Raw genomic sequence first — 18,233 nt, forward strand, 5'->3', positions numbered from 1 at the left:
AAATACAGATTTGGGGTAAAAAAAACAACAATTTTGAAGAAAATCACAAAAAGTGAGTTTTTGGCAATATTTGTTAGGTACATCATAACAAAAAACACTCTTTCCAAAATATTTTATTTTGTTTTTAGCTCAATCTTGAGGCTCCATTCCAAAAACGGTTTTTTATTTTCTTGATATTGGCCTTATTTTTTGAGATATTGACCATATAAGGCATCAAAATGAACTTTTTAAAATTCAAAACGCCTATTTGCACAAAATGATGCCCAAAATCGGAAATAGACCAAAATATAAAAAAATGAGAAAACCGTTTCTTGAGTCGATCATGCTTTTACGATGATCATATTTGCTTACCTATAGATGCTGTATTTATTGAGTTATCGTGTACCTAAATCGTCATTTTACCGAGAAAATGAACATTGAAATAATGGCCGTTGAAGTTTAAAGTGGTCACATTTTGCACTTTCATCGAATCTCACAGGAGAATGCGACAGTTTTCGTTTTTGTAACTTATATTACGCGAACATCGGGTAAATCCACAGCCCCTTGAGAAGTTTGAGCGAAATCCATTCATAACTTGATATTTAAATCCTGGGGAAAGAACTTGAAAAAACCCACATTTTATCAGCTAAAACGGAGCCATTTGACCACTAGGTTTTTGTGAAATCAGTGCTTCCGTGGTGTTTCCATAAGATGCGCCGCGCATGCAGATAAGCGTCGCGTATCGTCGTGTATTTGTGCGTTAACAAATTGCGCGATACATACGCGATGAGTTGTTGCGGCGTGTACCTTGCTGGTACAACAAAGATTTTCTTTCCTTTTCAATTTCAAACACGAGTGGAATAGTGAAATAAAATCCTTAAAATATTGCAGTTGGAGTTTACAAATCTGGATTTTCATTCCTTGTATTTATAAAAAACATAACAAGGTACAAACATATCATAAAAACTCAATTTTGAGAAAGAAACAATGGCTAGAGTACACAGCCGCGTTAAGCTAACCCCAAGATATCACATTTACATGTAGTTGGGTGTTTTTTCTAGTGTTATTGGTTAAAAGTAAGTACCGTACGGTACATTTATTGAAATGTTGCAAATGGCAGCTACTGCATTCTACTGCACTTACGATAGTGTTGCACTCTGCCGACGGTATGTGATTAACATATTGCGTAAAAATAACTTGACTTGCAAAATTTGTTATTAGCATCATCAATTAACAGTACTTTTCCTTTCACCATGATTCCTTGAGTAAATTAATAGAGGTTATCCACTTTACTCATGTGTGACTTCTAACAAAAGGCGCTGATTCCCATAGTATTACTTATTCCGTATTCCTCGGAGTTACCTGCATGACTCTTGGCGGGCTATTTTGAAACAGTCATGGTTGCACATGCAGGTACTTTTGAAAGTCCTAAACAAGGTATAGCAGTCGTTGATAGGATATGCAGCTTATAGAACATGGATAACCTCTATTAGGTTTGCAGATTCACAATAAGAGCTTTATGAAACATACACAAGACATCAGATAATGTATTTTAGATCGGTGAACCTGTCACTCATGTGATTCAAGAAGCAGGTGCACAGCAAATTTGTTTTTTGATAACATTGAACAGTATCTCTGCCAACAAATCTTGCACTATTTAAGTGGCAAACGTAAAGAGAGCATCAAAATTATCTTGCTCACTTATGGAAGAATTGGTTTTGCATATTTGCTGTCCATCTGCTTTCATTCGTCTATACTACTACCAACAGAGATGAAGGGATCTACTATCTAAGTCATTTACAGACCTCTCCATGCCGACAGTATTAACCGCTCAGTAATGATGCGATATGCCTACCAAAACCAAAACTACCAGACTGTTTGCATATTTCAAGAATTTGTTTTTTATTTTCCACCATGATTTTTTTTTGTCTTGTCCATTACATATTTTTCCATCTCAACTACATTGGGCTGTTCCAATTGAAAGCTACATACCCCCTACGGAATACATGACATTAATCTCCCACACACGGGTGCAGATTTCAAATAATGTCACCCATTTAGGTAACCCCCCATTTGGAATTCACACTGCCTGCATGGGAGATTAAGGTAATGTCGCACAGTGAGTGTGTGCATATCAACTGGAACAGCCCACACAGCTTCTAATTAGAAAATATATCAATAATATGTAAGCTTGAATCTATCTGGTATCTTTAAGAATTATAATAATATAGTTAATAAATTCTATTATCATAATTATAATAAATTTTTAACTCATAAGAAATATATCACAATTAACTATTAAAATATAGAGTTGAGGTAAACATTTACGAAAAAAATCACATTTTTGTACCCAAAACAAACAATATTTTTGGTTACACTACAAAATGTACATTCGATTGACCACAAGACGAAAAATTGCTTACAACTTTGCAACCGTTGCAGTGCAACTGCTTGCAGGAACCACTAACTGCAAGCACTGATTATGCATTATATCAAGGGACACCAACTGATAAAATAATAATGATTGAAAAAGAACATGGTGGCTTATGGACAACCTCAATGTTAGTATATCATGTTGTGATGATTGTGAAAGGAACAAATACAAAACCACGAATGAATTGTCCATGACCTGTAAATTGCTTAACGTGACTGAGTCACAGCATGTGGACAGCAACAATAACATACATTTTGTACAGTAATATGTAATATCATAGGCCTCACCATTTTGTATACTACAAACAGCTTGCTGAAACTGGTTTATAGTAATCTACTATTTATCAACTATGACGACAAACATAAAACAGCAAAAATAGCATTGCTATAGACATATTTTATGCATATCTATTGTGCAAATTTGTACATTTATTAGAATAATTCAATAAGCATACGTTGCAACCATCTTTTCTCATTATGTTTTTATGGATCCAAGTGTGTGAAAATATTGGATCCGATGCATAATAATGATAAAATTGGACGCTTTACGCCCAATATTTATTGGTCTCACTATGAGTTTTAAAATATTGGACTCGACTACGTCTTGTCCAATATTTTAAAATTCATAGCTCGACCAATAAATATGGGCTCAATCAATCCAATTTTATATCAGACAATTAATATAAACCTCATTAATAATCTTCCAATTAAACCCTGTTATGGAGAAAAAAAACAATTTAGCAAAATTCCCGCAACTTTTTAATCAAAATTAACTTTAACATTTTAACATTGATCTTCTCCTATTCCAAATGCATTGACATATTCATAATACCACATATCAGATTTGAATGAGTTTCATACCAAATAAAGAGGAGAGAGAGAGTGGTCATTATGAATTTATAGTTTAATCTTTGTATTTGGTTTTTTGCTAGGATGGTCATCATTGTCTTTTAATACGCGTAGACTACCTGATATGTGAAATCTAATTTTTGGCAGATACACAAATATACATGGCAGTTTTATACTTAGGATTCCTACAAGCATGAAATGCATATTTTTGGATTTGATACTTCGGCACTTACCGGTATTAAAAGATACAAACTGAACATTTTTAGATATAAACTTGTTAAAATTATTATCATACTTTCATAATTTGGTTATTTTTATAGAGGTTTCTAATTATTACACAATTTCATTTTGTGTAACCTGTCCAGTGTCCATAAAACCTCTATACTCTGATCAGTTCTTAAAAGGCGGGGACTCACAACATCGTGGATTGATATAGAACGGCGTACACACAGCTGGGCGCAGCAGTTACGCGAACTGCGCTTTGCGTGAAGACGTGTGCTTTTGTGAATTTACGCTGGAACTTTATTGACTCGCGCAGTAACAAAAACCGAATAATTCCCGCCTATTAAGAGCTGACTATACTATAGTAAATTTGCCATTTGGCATGATTTAACGGCTAGACAGTTTCACAATATATGTATATACATGTATTAGACAAAATCGGATACATTCACATGATATATTGTTGTATATATAATTACACAGCAAATAGTCGGTACATATTTCGCTATGTAATAACTAAAAATTTGAAAAAGAGTATCAAAAATTCTAACATAAACATGCTAAAAAAATTGTTTGCTGATGGGCATAATTTAGATTCACAGACAAGTTAAACATTTCGTTTCCAATTACCAAAATTGTACTACCAGCTAATAAAGTGAATTTAATTACAATAGATACAAAACATTCTTTAAACCCTGGTGCAATGTAAATTGATATGAAAGACACAAGCATGGAATACTTTATGCCCAGGGTGTACAAAACATGTGAATTACCTAACCCATAACTGTATCTGTGGTAAACAAATACAATGGACTATTCCAATTATAATCCACACTACCCCTAGTGGCACATTTAGATAATGCCTTCCACAGAGGGAGTATGAGTTTCAGATAGAATAGACAGTTGGGTAACTTCTATTTAAAACACTTACTCCACTTATGGAAGATATAGGTAAATCCATAATATAGAAGGAGTATGGGTTTCAAAATGATTAACCCTGACCAATTACATTTGAAAAACATACTCCCCCTGTAGAAGATATTTCCAAAATCTTCCACAGGGGTAGTGTGGGTTTCAACTGGGATAGCACATATACGTTTTAAGGGGGAAGTAGTCAAAACTACTGGTCCCAAAGTGTTGGATGATTTGACTACTTCCCCAGCGTCAGCGGAGGCAAAGAAATCAAATCATCCAACACCGAGAAACTGTTTTGGCAAACTTTAACTGGTGGTGTGATTTCTGACCTTTTACAATTTTTTGCTTGTTGAATACTTTAGTTATCTCAAGAAGTATTCGCTTACAACTATAGATGCTCAACCAGGCCTTATAATCACCAAAGTCAGAAATTCAATTGAATGAACGCAATGTGCAATTTGTTTAGACACACATACTTATCCACATGTCTGCTAGATCTCATAACTTCAGTTGCCATGGCTGAGTAGCGGGAACCAGGGACTGTCTTTTGGAATTTGCAGGAGAGCATTAAATAGCTTTTCTGGAGCCTTCAAGCAGAGCTGTTAGAGCATTTACAATATAATATATGGATTGGAGAGAATGGTCAACTAACAAGAGCTAAAAATCACTCTCCTATATCAGATTTAAGGAGAGCAGCAGAGTGTGATTGCTCTCACTCTCCTCAAAAGACAGTCCCTGGATCTATCATGCTGTGTTCATTAATTTACCAATCCGAGTAATAGCCGAGAAAAGTAATGGCCGAGACAATTTTAATACCTAGTACAAGCTGAGACTATTATAGTCTCAGGTACATGTATGACAGTAACACCTAAAAACAATACAATTAACTTGAAAGGAATATGAATATAGATTTAAACACAGTTAAAGATAGATCAAAAATATTTCTATTACTTTTTGAGAATTTTGGGTATACCATCTGAAACAGGCCAACTACACAGTCAAATATACAAACTAGGCCTGTTTCATTAAAACCTTGACAAACACAAAATATGAGTTAAGAAATCTTGCTATTGTATGTGTAACCACACAAGTACAGCATTATGATCAAGGAACATTGGCTGATTATTAATATAGTAAGAAAAATATTTCAATAATTTGTAGTACATTTGTTTTCAACATCTATATATGACAATGCCACCAAATTCGGAACCATAGTGTTGCAAGCAGGAAAGAGTTTTTTGTTTTTGTTCGAACTGGAACTTTGTTTTGTTTTTACTTTGCTTTGTTTTGCTTTGAGATCAGGATAAACATAATTGTGTTTGAAGCAACCACCCTGATCATCATAAAACACCAAACAATGTGATGTGCCTCCCTTGCTACCTCAAACCGAACTACCCAAGCAGATATGTACAAGTTTTGTCAGCTCTTTAAATAATGGCTTTCAAACCAAATCCAAAGTAAAAACAAAAGGAGGAAAGTCTGCCCGGCACCGCTAATCCCAGCGCACAATGACACCTGCAAAGCAGTAAACCTGTCCTGGACAAATGCCACCTCAGTCCATGTGAACACACCTGCAGCATTTCTTTCTTTTTACAGTTTTATTTGCATAACAGGTACAGTATGCCCCATACCCTGTGTTGTTTGTTTACATACATTAGCAACACAAAACACTGGGTTTCTTCTTGCAGCGGGGCCAGCCTAGGCAACACATTGGCCACCTTATCCCAGCACTGAGTGCAACCAACCCCGGGGGGGGGGTACTCAGTACAAATGACCATACGGGGACGTGCCGCAAATATGGGTAGCATTTTCAGCCTTCTGGTATATCAATGACCCCTTTTTCAAAGCGTATTTTGGTATATGAATGGGTCCTTTTTTCAAAATTTTCTCGGAAAACAGCCCAATTTTTCCTTAATCTAGCCAAAATTTTCAAAATTTCCCCAAAATTTTGGGGAAATTTGTAAAAACTAAGACAATTTTGGGTAAATTCGGCCGAAAATTTTGACTTTTGGTATATCAATGGGTCCCAATTTCTTGAAAAATTGGTATATTTATGGGTCTACTTCCAAAATCTCAATGCACGTCCCTACCAAAACCAAACTTGAGTACCCCGAGAACCAACCTACCTCTGGAGCATTGGGGTTAGTGCTCTCTTACCAAAGCCCAAAATTACTGGAGAAATCCTTTGGGATTTTGCATGTTCAAGCCAATTTCAAAAACCACAAGACATGTCAACATTAATTTGAGTCCTGATTAGTAAATAGAGCTAGTCATCATCTTGGATATCAGAACATTTAATTGGCTAAAAGATGATTTATACATATAACAAAAAAATATACTAATTGAAACTAAAGATGGGCCCACAACATAGGCCTACTTGTTAAAAATGGACGATCACAGATGAAGCTGATTTCAGTGTCATTTCCCCATTGCATGGACTATTGGTGACATAAAGTCCCTTACAAGTAAAAAAAAAAAAACATGGCCCAAACCAAGCAAGGATCAATGCATCTTTTAACTGTTACCCGTATGGGGACAATCCATTGTATGCTCAAATGGCAGGCACACTGCACAGAATATTTCACATTCTATAAATGTATATCACCTTTAAACAAGTACAGTGACTGTCTTCAATATTTTGAATGACTGAAGGAAAGATTCATTATTGTGCTCAGTATCAAGATGTTACAAGAATTACCCCTGGCTCCGTATGTGTCATACTTGGCTCTGCCTTCCATGCATATTGCCCAATGCCCATAATGACATTTTTGGGAAATGAGCATACACACGTACAGCACTTATACCAAGTTCGCTCTTTGTGAGCCTATCACAACCTTTTGTGATATTATGTGAGCATAGATTTGGGCGCTATTGATGTACCCATTTATAATAATAAACACCATATAATAATTTTGCCTCTTTCGATGTTGCACAAAGTCTAATATACCTCTACTTCACCCAATAAATAAATGATAACCAAATCCCTTGCGAATGAGTTCCTTTATGACGATATACGCCTTACTGCGAATGCGTTCCTTTAGTGTCGACTGAGTCCCTACTGCGCTGGGGGTGCAGTGGGTAGTTCAGTAGGTGGTGCTGTAGGTGGGGCAATGGCTTGATGCGGTGGCGCCTGATCTCTGGGTACAAGTCCTCGTTTCTTCATGAATGCAAGAATCTGCTCTGGGACCTCTGCCAGGACATCCTTGGCCAGCCTTGCTTGGCTTAGCTGTGTATTTCCTGATGCAACTCCTCCTATGTATTCCCTGAATGGCACAAACTATACAAAATGCAGAAAAAACAAAATATCTTGATTAAGATTTTTTTTCCTATGTTCAAACTTGATCCAAATTTCAAGGTTCTATTACATATATAAGCTGTCAATTTGGCACTATTTAACAGTCTTTTGAAATATCAATGCATACAGATGAGGTCTGTTGATTAAACAGCTAATAAAATTCTTTGCCAAGACCAAAGGAATGAGGGAACATTCATTCTAAGCCACATCTTTGATCTTCGCATATGCTCAAGACCAACAACGTTGGAGACAGGAGTCAATACCATCCGGCCGGGATACCCGCTCCAAGCAGATGGATCAATAACAACATCAATCGCTTTGAGAAAGCCAGAAGGTTTCTGGTGAAACTGTCAGCAGAAAAATGTAAGTTTTTCCTTTGGTCTTGGCAAAGAACTTTTATTAGCTGATCAATGCATACATTTGAAATGAGACATTAAGCATGCCATCATGTGAAACAAATTTTGTTAAATTTGTACACATTTAATGAACAATTTTGTGCATGCAAATATTTTGCTTTCCAATATCGGCAATTACAGAAACTTTTAAATTCAAATAACATTTCATGCAACAAAACAACTTTTTTTTTAAATTGCAGAAGTTCCATGCAGCACAAATACTGTGATTTTACGATACACAAGCTGTAACTGCAGGAGACAAATCAAAATGATCATTGAAGTTTTATGAACAAAACTACATCAGTAAGGGAGAAAGTGGGTTAAAAATGTTTCTCATATAATGCTCTGAAAAACATCAATGTTATAATTTGATCTACGTCGGGTCTCATTATAGATGGGGAGCGAAGGGGGGATCTACTGGTTTGTTCCCTAAATTACAACATATATCAGACTGACTGGGGAAATAGATCCTAGCTACAGCTTATATAGTAATATTGATTCAAATTATTAGTCTAATACAGACAATGTTGTAACATTCCCTGTTCTGCTAGTACAAATGTTACACTTGAGGTGTGTGACTTGATCTAGCCTAAAGCCAAGAATTTTCCAGCGTTAGGAAATTCCATAAAATCATGAATTCGGAGATAAAGCGGAAAACGCATTTCTGAGAAAAAAATAAAAAAATAAGCAAAAATGACCTGGAAAAAGGAAAAAAATACAATTGAAAAGAAATAAATAAAATACTAAATGAAATGGGTCTTCAAAATTCATCAAAATAAAATAAAATCCGTCATAGATTTACCGTACAACGCCCTATTGCAGCCATGATACCCAATTACCCATCCCAACTTTGCAAATCGCAATGATCGTCACAAGATTCTTGTGAAATTTTATTATGTCAGAAATGTGCTAAAATTACAAAGCGGAGAAAAGCGGAATTTAGCATTTGTAAAGCAGAAAATTCTTGGCTTTAATCTAGCCCCTCTACCATGTCTATAATGCTGGTTAACTTTGAATAAAGCATGTCCTAAAATTGCTCTTACATGGAAAATTCAATGCTTCTTGCATAAACAGTTTCAAAGATATGGCTATGTTAGTAAACAATTGTCCTGTTTTCCACCATTTTACCCCACTATAATTTCTACCATTCGGTTTTAAACTGATGGTTTCAGATCATGTCACACGCCCCAAGTAAGTTAGATAGCCATGCTCCATATACATTAAACTGGGTTTAAGGAGGGTGGTCTGATTTTAATACATTGTGATTTTTTTCTACCAGCCAAACTTTCTTATAAAATGGGGGATGAGGCTGTCAATCAGGTCACCCACCTTAAGTTGGTAATAAGGGGATAGGATATGTGACGTGTGATGTCAAAAGCAGACATTTTGGGCAGATTATCAATTTTGAGGTTTTTACATATCTTAAATATAGAGATATTTTGCTCCACAATGCCGTTTTCCCCTATGAAATCGGACATTCCTAAGCGAAGATATTGAGTTCGTAAGATATGGTACTATAAGATTGAAAATTGAGATATCGGCCTTTAAAAATATTATTGACAATGTTGAGAGTAGGAATTACCTTGAAAAATGGCTCAAAAAATACAAGATGGCAGTTATATTCCGGTCTGATACTATCAGACAATATTTTTAACATTGATAACATCACAAATTCGCAACAAACACAAATTGTGAAAAAATTACCCCCCGGGCAGATTTTTGGCTATTTCTCCATTTACAATCCTGCCCAAAAGTGTCTGCTTTTGACATGACACGTCACATATGTGAAAGATAAATGATAATGTGTCCATCTGGATTGAGAGATGCCAATATGTTGTGGTAATGAAAAGTTGTGACAAATCTGTTGCATCACTCAACAACATTTTGACAAGTAGACAAACAAACAAATAACAAACAAACATACAGCACACCTGAATTTATATCTTAAAAAATAAGGCCACTTCTTCCTTTCATTTGTTCCAATTTGCAAAAGTTTCATGCTGCACATGTTTGTTTTACAGTACACTATCTATTACTGCATGTGAACTAAGTATGATTAGTACCACCATATGGGCCCTGGATTAGGGCTATATCTCCGCTCTATATACATCCTGACCCTAACTCTATCTACTTGAATGCAATAATTCCAACAAGAAAGACTTTCACATACAATCAAATATGTATGCATCTTTACACAGACCTCAAAATTAACACAAGTCAAAACAGCCACATGCAGTCAAGATGCGTTTGTCTGTCTGTTTGTTCTTTGTTTGTTTGTTTATTTATATGTCTGTTTGTCTGCCTGTTTCTGTGCTCATGTATAAAAGCAGGGAATGTGGTTAGCAAATGATTATTAAAGTGAAGTAAAATATAAAATGTTCAGACAGAATACACCACAATTTTCACATTGCACTACATGGTTTTTAAAAATATGACAACAATGCTCAACATTTTTCAATTCTTAAAATAAAAAGCTTAAAAGCATTTACAAGCTGGACATAATTAATGTAGCTATCAAAATATATATTTAAACAATTTACTTTCAAAAGTAGATGGTTAAACTAAAAAAAAAAAAAAAAACAGTGTTGTGGTAGATGGTGGTACAATAGTAGCAACTTCGAGAAAATTGAGCAAATGAGAAAGCAGTAAAAACAGGTAATCATACTCAGAGTTAGCCTAGTATCAAGACGAGCTATACAGCTTACAGAATAAAGCTGTCTAATACCTCAATGAAGTCTTGACAATAGGCTAATTTTGTGTATACTTGCATGAATACACCAAAATCAGGATAATTGATATAGCTACAGATTGATGAATTAATATTCATTAGGTATATTACCTGGTGTTAGAAAATCAAGCCAACCAATGATTCAAAAATTTGGATCAAACATTGATGACAAAACATTCACAAAATTACACCACTAAACCCAAATAAAGTAGAACCAGAAATACAATTATGACAAGTGGAACTAAAAATAACAAATATCTAAATGAATGTGTGTACTACTAAGGAAATAATGAATAACAATGAAAAGAAGTGGTTAACTTCCACCGCAAAGAGAGAAAAAACACAGCACAACAAAGTACATATTGCCCACCTAGCCAACAAACTAAAAAGTGACTGGAACAAAACCCAAAATATGGAAAATAATGTATTGCAATGATTGCTAACTACTGAAGCTGCAAAAATCAACAAACAAAAATGTGGTCTTGTACGTGTCTTTTCACTGTGGTCTATTGCCATTCAAATTAACTATGTTTTTCCAATGTTGTTGAAGGGTGTTTAGCTCAATTCATGATATTATTCTTTGTAATTGACTCATATTATAGTACTTTTTCATCATGCACTCCTTTGGCACATGCCTGCCCCCATATACCCTAGGTGGTTCTTAACCCTGCGAATGCTATCGGATGAATTATCAGCCTCCAAGAGCTATGTTGATTGGTTACAGAGACAGCTATATCATGTATTGAGCCAATCAGAGACATGATAAGAACAGTCAGTAGAGCTGAATGTGATAAGCTTAAAATTGCTAAGGGATCTAAAAGCTCTATTTTGATTGGTTACTCAGATGAGTACATCATGTAATTAACCAACCAGGGGCACTGTAAGAAAGGCAGCAATGCCCATGGGGTTAAATTAATGAAAAGGTGGTGCGCATGGGAGGGGTCGCAAATGAGCAGAAAACATGATGCTTTTTTCAAATTTTCTCAATGCAATCTGGGAAATAATTTCTTTGTACTAAAATTTGCACAAAAAAACATAAGGCACAAAAAAAAAAAAAAACCTTTGAGGGGCAGCAACATGAGTTTCATTTTGAATAGAAGCAAGACGGTACAGATACTAAATGTTGCCAATTGTGCCAAGTTCATAATAGGATTAGGGTTGTTTAGCATGGTAGGATTAGGATTAGGGATAGGGTCATGGTTATGATCATTAGGGTTAGGGGTTAGGATTATCAGGGTTAGGGCATGGTATCCGACTGCATCGCAAGTGAGATTATCTACATACAAACTGAAGCATTAGATTTTCTTTAAATAAACCTCCAAAGCACATTCATAAGATTAATATTGTAAATTATGAATATCTGACTATATGGTGAAATTAAGATGCAATTGGAAAATTGAGAAATCAAACATTTTTTGCAAATGCAAGAGAATGGATAAAAAAAGCAACTGAGTACTGTTTTCAACCTAATAAGCACCCCTCCCTTAATAAGTGCCTGAAGTGGTCCTTGGCACTAAGTAAGTTGAACACGGTATAGTCCTCACTCCTCCGATCAAAAGTTTCAGGTTTGATAGAGTGCAATTATAACCACTTCAGAAAATGAGTGTTCTGCATTGCTTTACATATCTCACTCTCTTTCATTCTTTGCAAATGCAAGCGAATGGATTAAGTTGATGAGTATAATAGTGTTTAGTTAATCTTGGCCCAAAGGTTAAGGTTTGATAATGGTAGGAAATATAAAACAGCATATCTCTAATTTTTCTACAAAAGCTTATAAATATGTAATTAAACATGCTAAAATACAAAGTGATTGATTTTAAGTTACTTAAAGCATTAGTTTAATTAAATATCATGTTAAGCATTATGTTAGGGTAAACTGTGCAATGAAGCAGGTAGGCGTGAAAGATAATTACTATCATAATGAAATGTTAATGATTAAAATGGGTTCAGCCCATAAAAGTGCTGTTAAATAGGAGATGCTACCATCTTTTGTTATTCATGGAAAAGACTATAGACCGCAGTGAAAAGATATACCAAAAAAAAACCTGTATTATTTTAGCTCTGTCGCTGTTAAAACGACGGAGCAGAAGGCTGCGCAACACCATCTTGTTGAAAATTAGGCGGCGGAGCCTCTTTAGGCTTTAAGCCCCTCCTCTTCATGAAGTGTACAATCTGTTGGGGACTTCTTCCAGTACATCGTGGGCTGGGACGATCTTGACTGAGATGGGCATTTTGGTTATGACGGCCTATGTAATCTCTGAACGGTACAAACTAGAAAGAGAGAGCAAGCAGGAGGAAACATGGGTTACTGAGTGAGAGGGTCATCATGATGCAACATTTTTGATATGGGCTTTAGATTTATAATTTATCTTCTTTCTTTTCATCTTTCACATCTAGCACAACAGCTTTGATTATTTATCCTTACTTAAACTGATGAATACCATTTTGCTTGGGGGTAATTTGACAGATGTAAGAAGCAAGAGACAAATTATAGAAAGCAGTTTTGCTGAAAACGGCGACTTATGATTATCAACTAAATGAAAAAAATGTTTTAAATAAATTTCAAAAGGGTTGATTTTATTTGCTTATTCTCATTCAACGGGCTATTCCAATTGAATTCCATACACCCCTGCGGAAGACATATGACCTTAATCTGCCACACAGGGGTGTAGATTCCAAATGGAGTCACCCCTTTGGGCGAATCACCCATTCAGGTAACCCCCATTTGAAATCAAAACCCCTGTGTGGAAGATTAAGATCATGTCTTCATATGAGGTGTATGGATTTCAATGAAAAAATAGTACCACTCTATAATAAAGTGACCCTTGCAAAAAGTTAAAGTAGTATTTCGTGATCCTAGCATCCTCTTTTTACGACATTTTTCAGCAGATATCTATCCACACACAAAAAAATTATTCCCAAAATTTCAGTTGATTCCGATTTTGCGTTTGCAAGTTATGCATGATTATGTGTATTATACTGCTCCATTTGCCACTGTGTTGAATTATGTTCTGGTATATACCAGAACGTAATTTAAATTTGACCATATTTTTGCTATTAAAATGAATTAATCTGCAAGAAATTTTTTGTACATAAACATTATGCTGCCAGTGGTATAAAAATCTCAACTTTTTTTTTTTGAGAAACTGGGGGATGAGGCTGTGGATCACGAAATGTCCCTTTTAACACTAATGTACAAAGTAATACCTCTAAAAATATAAGGATATTTATAGATTTTACAAATACCAGAATTAACACATTTATATAAAAAGTAGTACTTAATTAACAAAAACCAAATACAACACACAAAATTGAAAACAAGGGTTGACCACAGCAAAAGAATATTCAAGAAAATACTCGAAGGGTTGGTAATCCTCATAAAACTACAATAGAGTTAATAAATAACTAAAAAACATTAAGAGATAGAGAAAGAGAGAGAAATTCTGAATTCTCACAAACACAAAACAGATACATTCACAAACACACACCGGTTTTCAAGAGGCAAATGTATGTGTTATTTATTTCTTTATCTGAATTGTCAATAGCAGACATATAGCTATCGTGATGTTCATGTATAAATGCTAAGAAACTATTAATACTTTTCGGACAAAGCAGCTTAGTTTGAGAAGTTGCTATAGTGACAGGTTATTCAGGCAGATATAAATCAAGACAAAGACAATAGAGTATAGCTGTCTGCCAATGTAGTAGAAAAATAATAACATAAAGCTTCTCACCACCACAGAAGAAACCCTCAAATTAAAGCACAGTTCAAGCCACACAAAGCTTGTGGTACTTTTACCAAAGATACCCTGAATCATTAATTAGCACAACCTTGCCCAGGCCTCAAAAGCGGTATGAAAAATGATGCATCACAACATAATTATAGTAAATGGGTACTAAAGCCCATTTTAAACAAATGTGTACAAAATCTAACCTAGCTCTTACATCTAACCAACATTTTTGTGTTTACTTGTTGTTTTTTTTAAATAAATTAGCAGGCATGTTTATAAAGATATTGCCAATAAAAATCACAAGAACTAAGTACGCTTTAAAAAAGTTTTGTCTGAAATTTAATCTGTAATGCTCTGATGAGCCGTAAGAATACACTGAAGTAACATAGGCCATAAACATTATACACCATCATCGTAAATCAGACCACACTTCTGAACAAAACATACACACATATACACCACATGTGTCCTATCGTATATGATTCAGAAGAGTAGTCGGAAGAGATATGGCTGGTGGACGGTCAACAATGGTCAAACGCTGGTAGCAATTGGGTCAATACTGTCAACAATTCAGTCATGGCAAAAAATTACAGAGTAACAAAAAATACCTTGCCTAGACACTTTTCTGATGGAGCAAGTAAAATAAGTCATAAAATATGCGATACTGGTAGTGATTGCTTGGTATGGCAAGACAATTATTTAAACAGTGTTGTTCGTTTTTGTTTTATCTAGCATGTGTTTGTATTGGTTTACATTGGCTACTTACCACATAATACTTGATATTTGTTTGTTCTAAATATGCTAATGCACATGGACACTTTGTATGATGCACTTTGTGTTTCAATCTTATTTCAGTAGCTTTTCATTTTAAATAATTATACTCAAATATTTCACGGTAGACGACCTATTGAATTTGATTTCATAACATGAAGTACCCCATGAATGACATGAAATGTTGTGGCATAAAATCAAAACCCGCAGTGCAGAATGATGTGAAATGAGGTAAATTAAAATTGAATTATATTCAATTATTATATATTTTCTCAGGCATGTATCCTCTGGATCCTCGCATTTAATATTTAATGTCTCATATTGACTGATGTCATGCTATGACACAGCAGATAGGCCGCCCTCTCTAATTTGAATTATATTAAATTACATTAAACTTAATCTGTCCCAGCTTTCACCCATTTACTATAAACCCTAAATATATTATATGTATCTCCAGCATATTAGTACAAGTTTTCCTGGTTTTAGGCGTTATACAAACTTCATGGATCGTTTGAAATATGCAAGCATTGTAATTGTAATTTTCTGAGTGGGAGGGTCATGGGAGGTACCATCGCAGAGAGCAGAATCTTGGTCAAAAATTAAGTTACTTCCACACGAAATAAAACAATTCCTATTGTGGGAACTTGTTCGCTGACCAAGATTCTTCTTTCTCATGTGCCATCATGCAGACATGTAGGATTAGAAAGATAATGGATGAAATGCTGACTATAGTCTGTATACCTTTTTCAAGTCAGTAATTTAGATATTATTATTGTATCTCTAAATGTAATGATGAGAAGTATATAAAGCATACATGTTCAGAAAGGATGCAAGGAATTCAACTAGCATAACAGATTCCTGCAAAAATCTAACAATTTTCTGACTCGAGAAAGCTATACGTATTATAGTCCAGTATACCCTAGAATAGCAAAGAAATTTGGACGTCATTCATCTTACCTGTACTATGTCTCTTTCAGCCACCTTTCCTCGGTACGACAACGCATTCTTGTCTGCGTCTAATTCTTCCATAGCTGAAATAAATTATATTAATTTTATTTTTATAGCCTCCAAAAAGGGTAATATTTCAAATTTCACCAGCATCATCATTAAATAAGGATAGATGAGTCCTGGAAAGTATAATGTTTTGCAGAATTCCTTTTACAAATTAAGTGTAAATATTATTTTGCACAAAGTCCCATACACACGCTTTACGTCACTTGCATATACACGATGGTCAATGCTCAAAGGAACCTTGCACAAGATAATACTAATTATTGCGCACCCATAGAAGCACCCCACCACACACAAATCATAATAGGGATAGTGTGTTTTCAAGTACAAAGTCCAGGAAAGTATATAGTCCGCATACACCCATACATTTTTACAAGCACACTCCCACCCCTACACCCCCAGCACACACACTACACTCAAACAGAAAAACAAACAAACGCATATCCATGAACAACCCCATCCTTGATGAGAAGTTGAACATTTTCATTATTTTGTACTGTCTAATGTGGTTTACTTCAAAAACAAATTAAAACAAAAGATCTTACCATCAAACTCAGCTGGTCCTACACCAACAATGATAATTGACATTGGTAAGGAACTAGCCTGAAATCAGAAAAGAAAAATATATGCTAAATAATGTAAAGAAAAATTACATAATAAATCTTTTTTTCATATGTTCATGTGATGCATGTGAATCCTACTACTACAACAACAACAACAACAACAACAACAACAACAACAACAACAACAACAACAACAACAACAACAACAACAACAACAACAACAACAACAACAACAACAACAACAACAACAACAACATCAACAACAACAACAACAACATCAACATCAACAACAACATGATAATGGGCTATCCCATTTAAAATCCACACAACCCTTGTGGAATGTTTAGCTGAAGTCTTCCACAGAGGGAGTATGAGTTTTGATTAGAATAGACAAATTGGGCAAATTCCATATGAAATACTCACTCCAGTTGCGGAAGATATAGGAAAAGCAATAATACAAAGGGAGTATGGGTTTCAAAATGATTAACCCTGACTAATTCCATTTGAAAAACATACTCCCCCTGTAGAAGATATTTCCAAAATCTTCCACAGGGGTAGTGTGGATTTCAACTGGAATAGCCCAATTTGTGGCATGATCTGATCCAATCAGACCAAAGTTGGTAACAATGAAACTGAGATTAAAAAGGCAAAGATAAGGAGCAAGTAAACATAACAAAATGGACAAATAAAAAGTTCAAAACTTTTACAACTAAATGTGCCAGGGACCTGAGGATTTCAACATCAGTAAGCTTAGGGGTGGCTTCAAAAGTCGACTGTCAGTTGGCCAGCAGTTGAACCCTGTTCTATTGTTTCTGACTCCAGCCGAACAGAACTGGCGGGCAACTATCGGTTGAGTTTTGAAGTCATCCCTGATCAATTAATGGAAATAACAAATTTTCTGACTTTGGTCTGAGTGGGTCAGATCTGACCCTTACCTAATTATATATACACAAGTAGATTGTCTACCCATATCTACTTAGGAAATGGTGGCTCTGAAAAGAGTCGTTTTAAAAGTGGGTACCACTTACTCTAATAATGGCATCTTTGGTCATTTCCATGTCTGAGATGACACCGTCGGTAATGATGAGGAGAATGAAGTAGTTGGAACCATCGGGATAGGCTTGGGCAAATCTGTTGACACACATTGAATAAAAGTGATTTTGATAATAGTCAGAATCAAAATATACATGTATATAGGCAATAAATGCATACTTGTCTCAACATTGAGAAGTCGCAAACATGTATGACGTGTCCTAAGTGCTAACCCATATCATAAGGTGCAACCCCATCATAACTCTTCCATATATGTGATACGATCAAGGGAAATGAGTCGGATGTTGT

At 35.1% G+C, this 18,233-nt stretch overlaps 1 protein-coding gene across 3 annotated transcripts in view; it reads right to left on the reverse strand.

Moving 5' to 3' along the window:
• Positions 1 to 6,512: 6,512 nt before the first annotated feature.
• Positions 6,513 to 18,233, reverse strand: part of LOC140148343 (copine-8-like) — a 42,469-nt gene continuing 30,748 nt past the window's right edge. For 2 of the 3 annotated variants that reach the window (XM_072170264.1, XM_072170263.1), the window contains exons 14-17: positions 17,921 to 18,023; positions 16,875 to 16,932; positions 16,276 to 16,349; positions 6,513 to 7,675 (exon numbers count right to left, since the gene is read on the reverse strand). In XM_072170264.1, coding sequence (XP_072026365.1) covers positions 7,454 to 7,675; positions 16,276 to 16,349; positions 16,875 to 16,932; positions 17,921 to 18,023 — 457 coding nt within the window. In that variant the 3' untranslated portion in view covers positions 6,513 to 7,453. Of the gene's footprint in view, positions 7,676 to 12,861; positions 13,088 to 16,275; positions 16,350 to 16,874; positions 16,933 to 17,920; positions 18,024 to 18,233 lie in introns of all 3 variants that reach the window. The other variant, XM_072170265.1, reaches the window with a different exon arrangement.

The sequence above is a fragment of the Amphiura filiformis genome, chromosome 3 (genome assembly GCF_039555335.1).
Source record: "Amphiura filiformis chromosome 3, Afil_fr2py, whole genome shotgun sequence".
Classification (NCBI taxonomy): Eukaryota; Metazoa; Echinodermata; class Ophiuroidea; order Amphilepidida; family Amphiuridae; genus Amphiura; species Amphiura filiformis.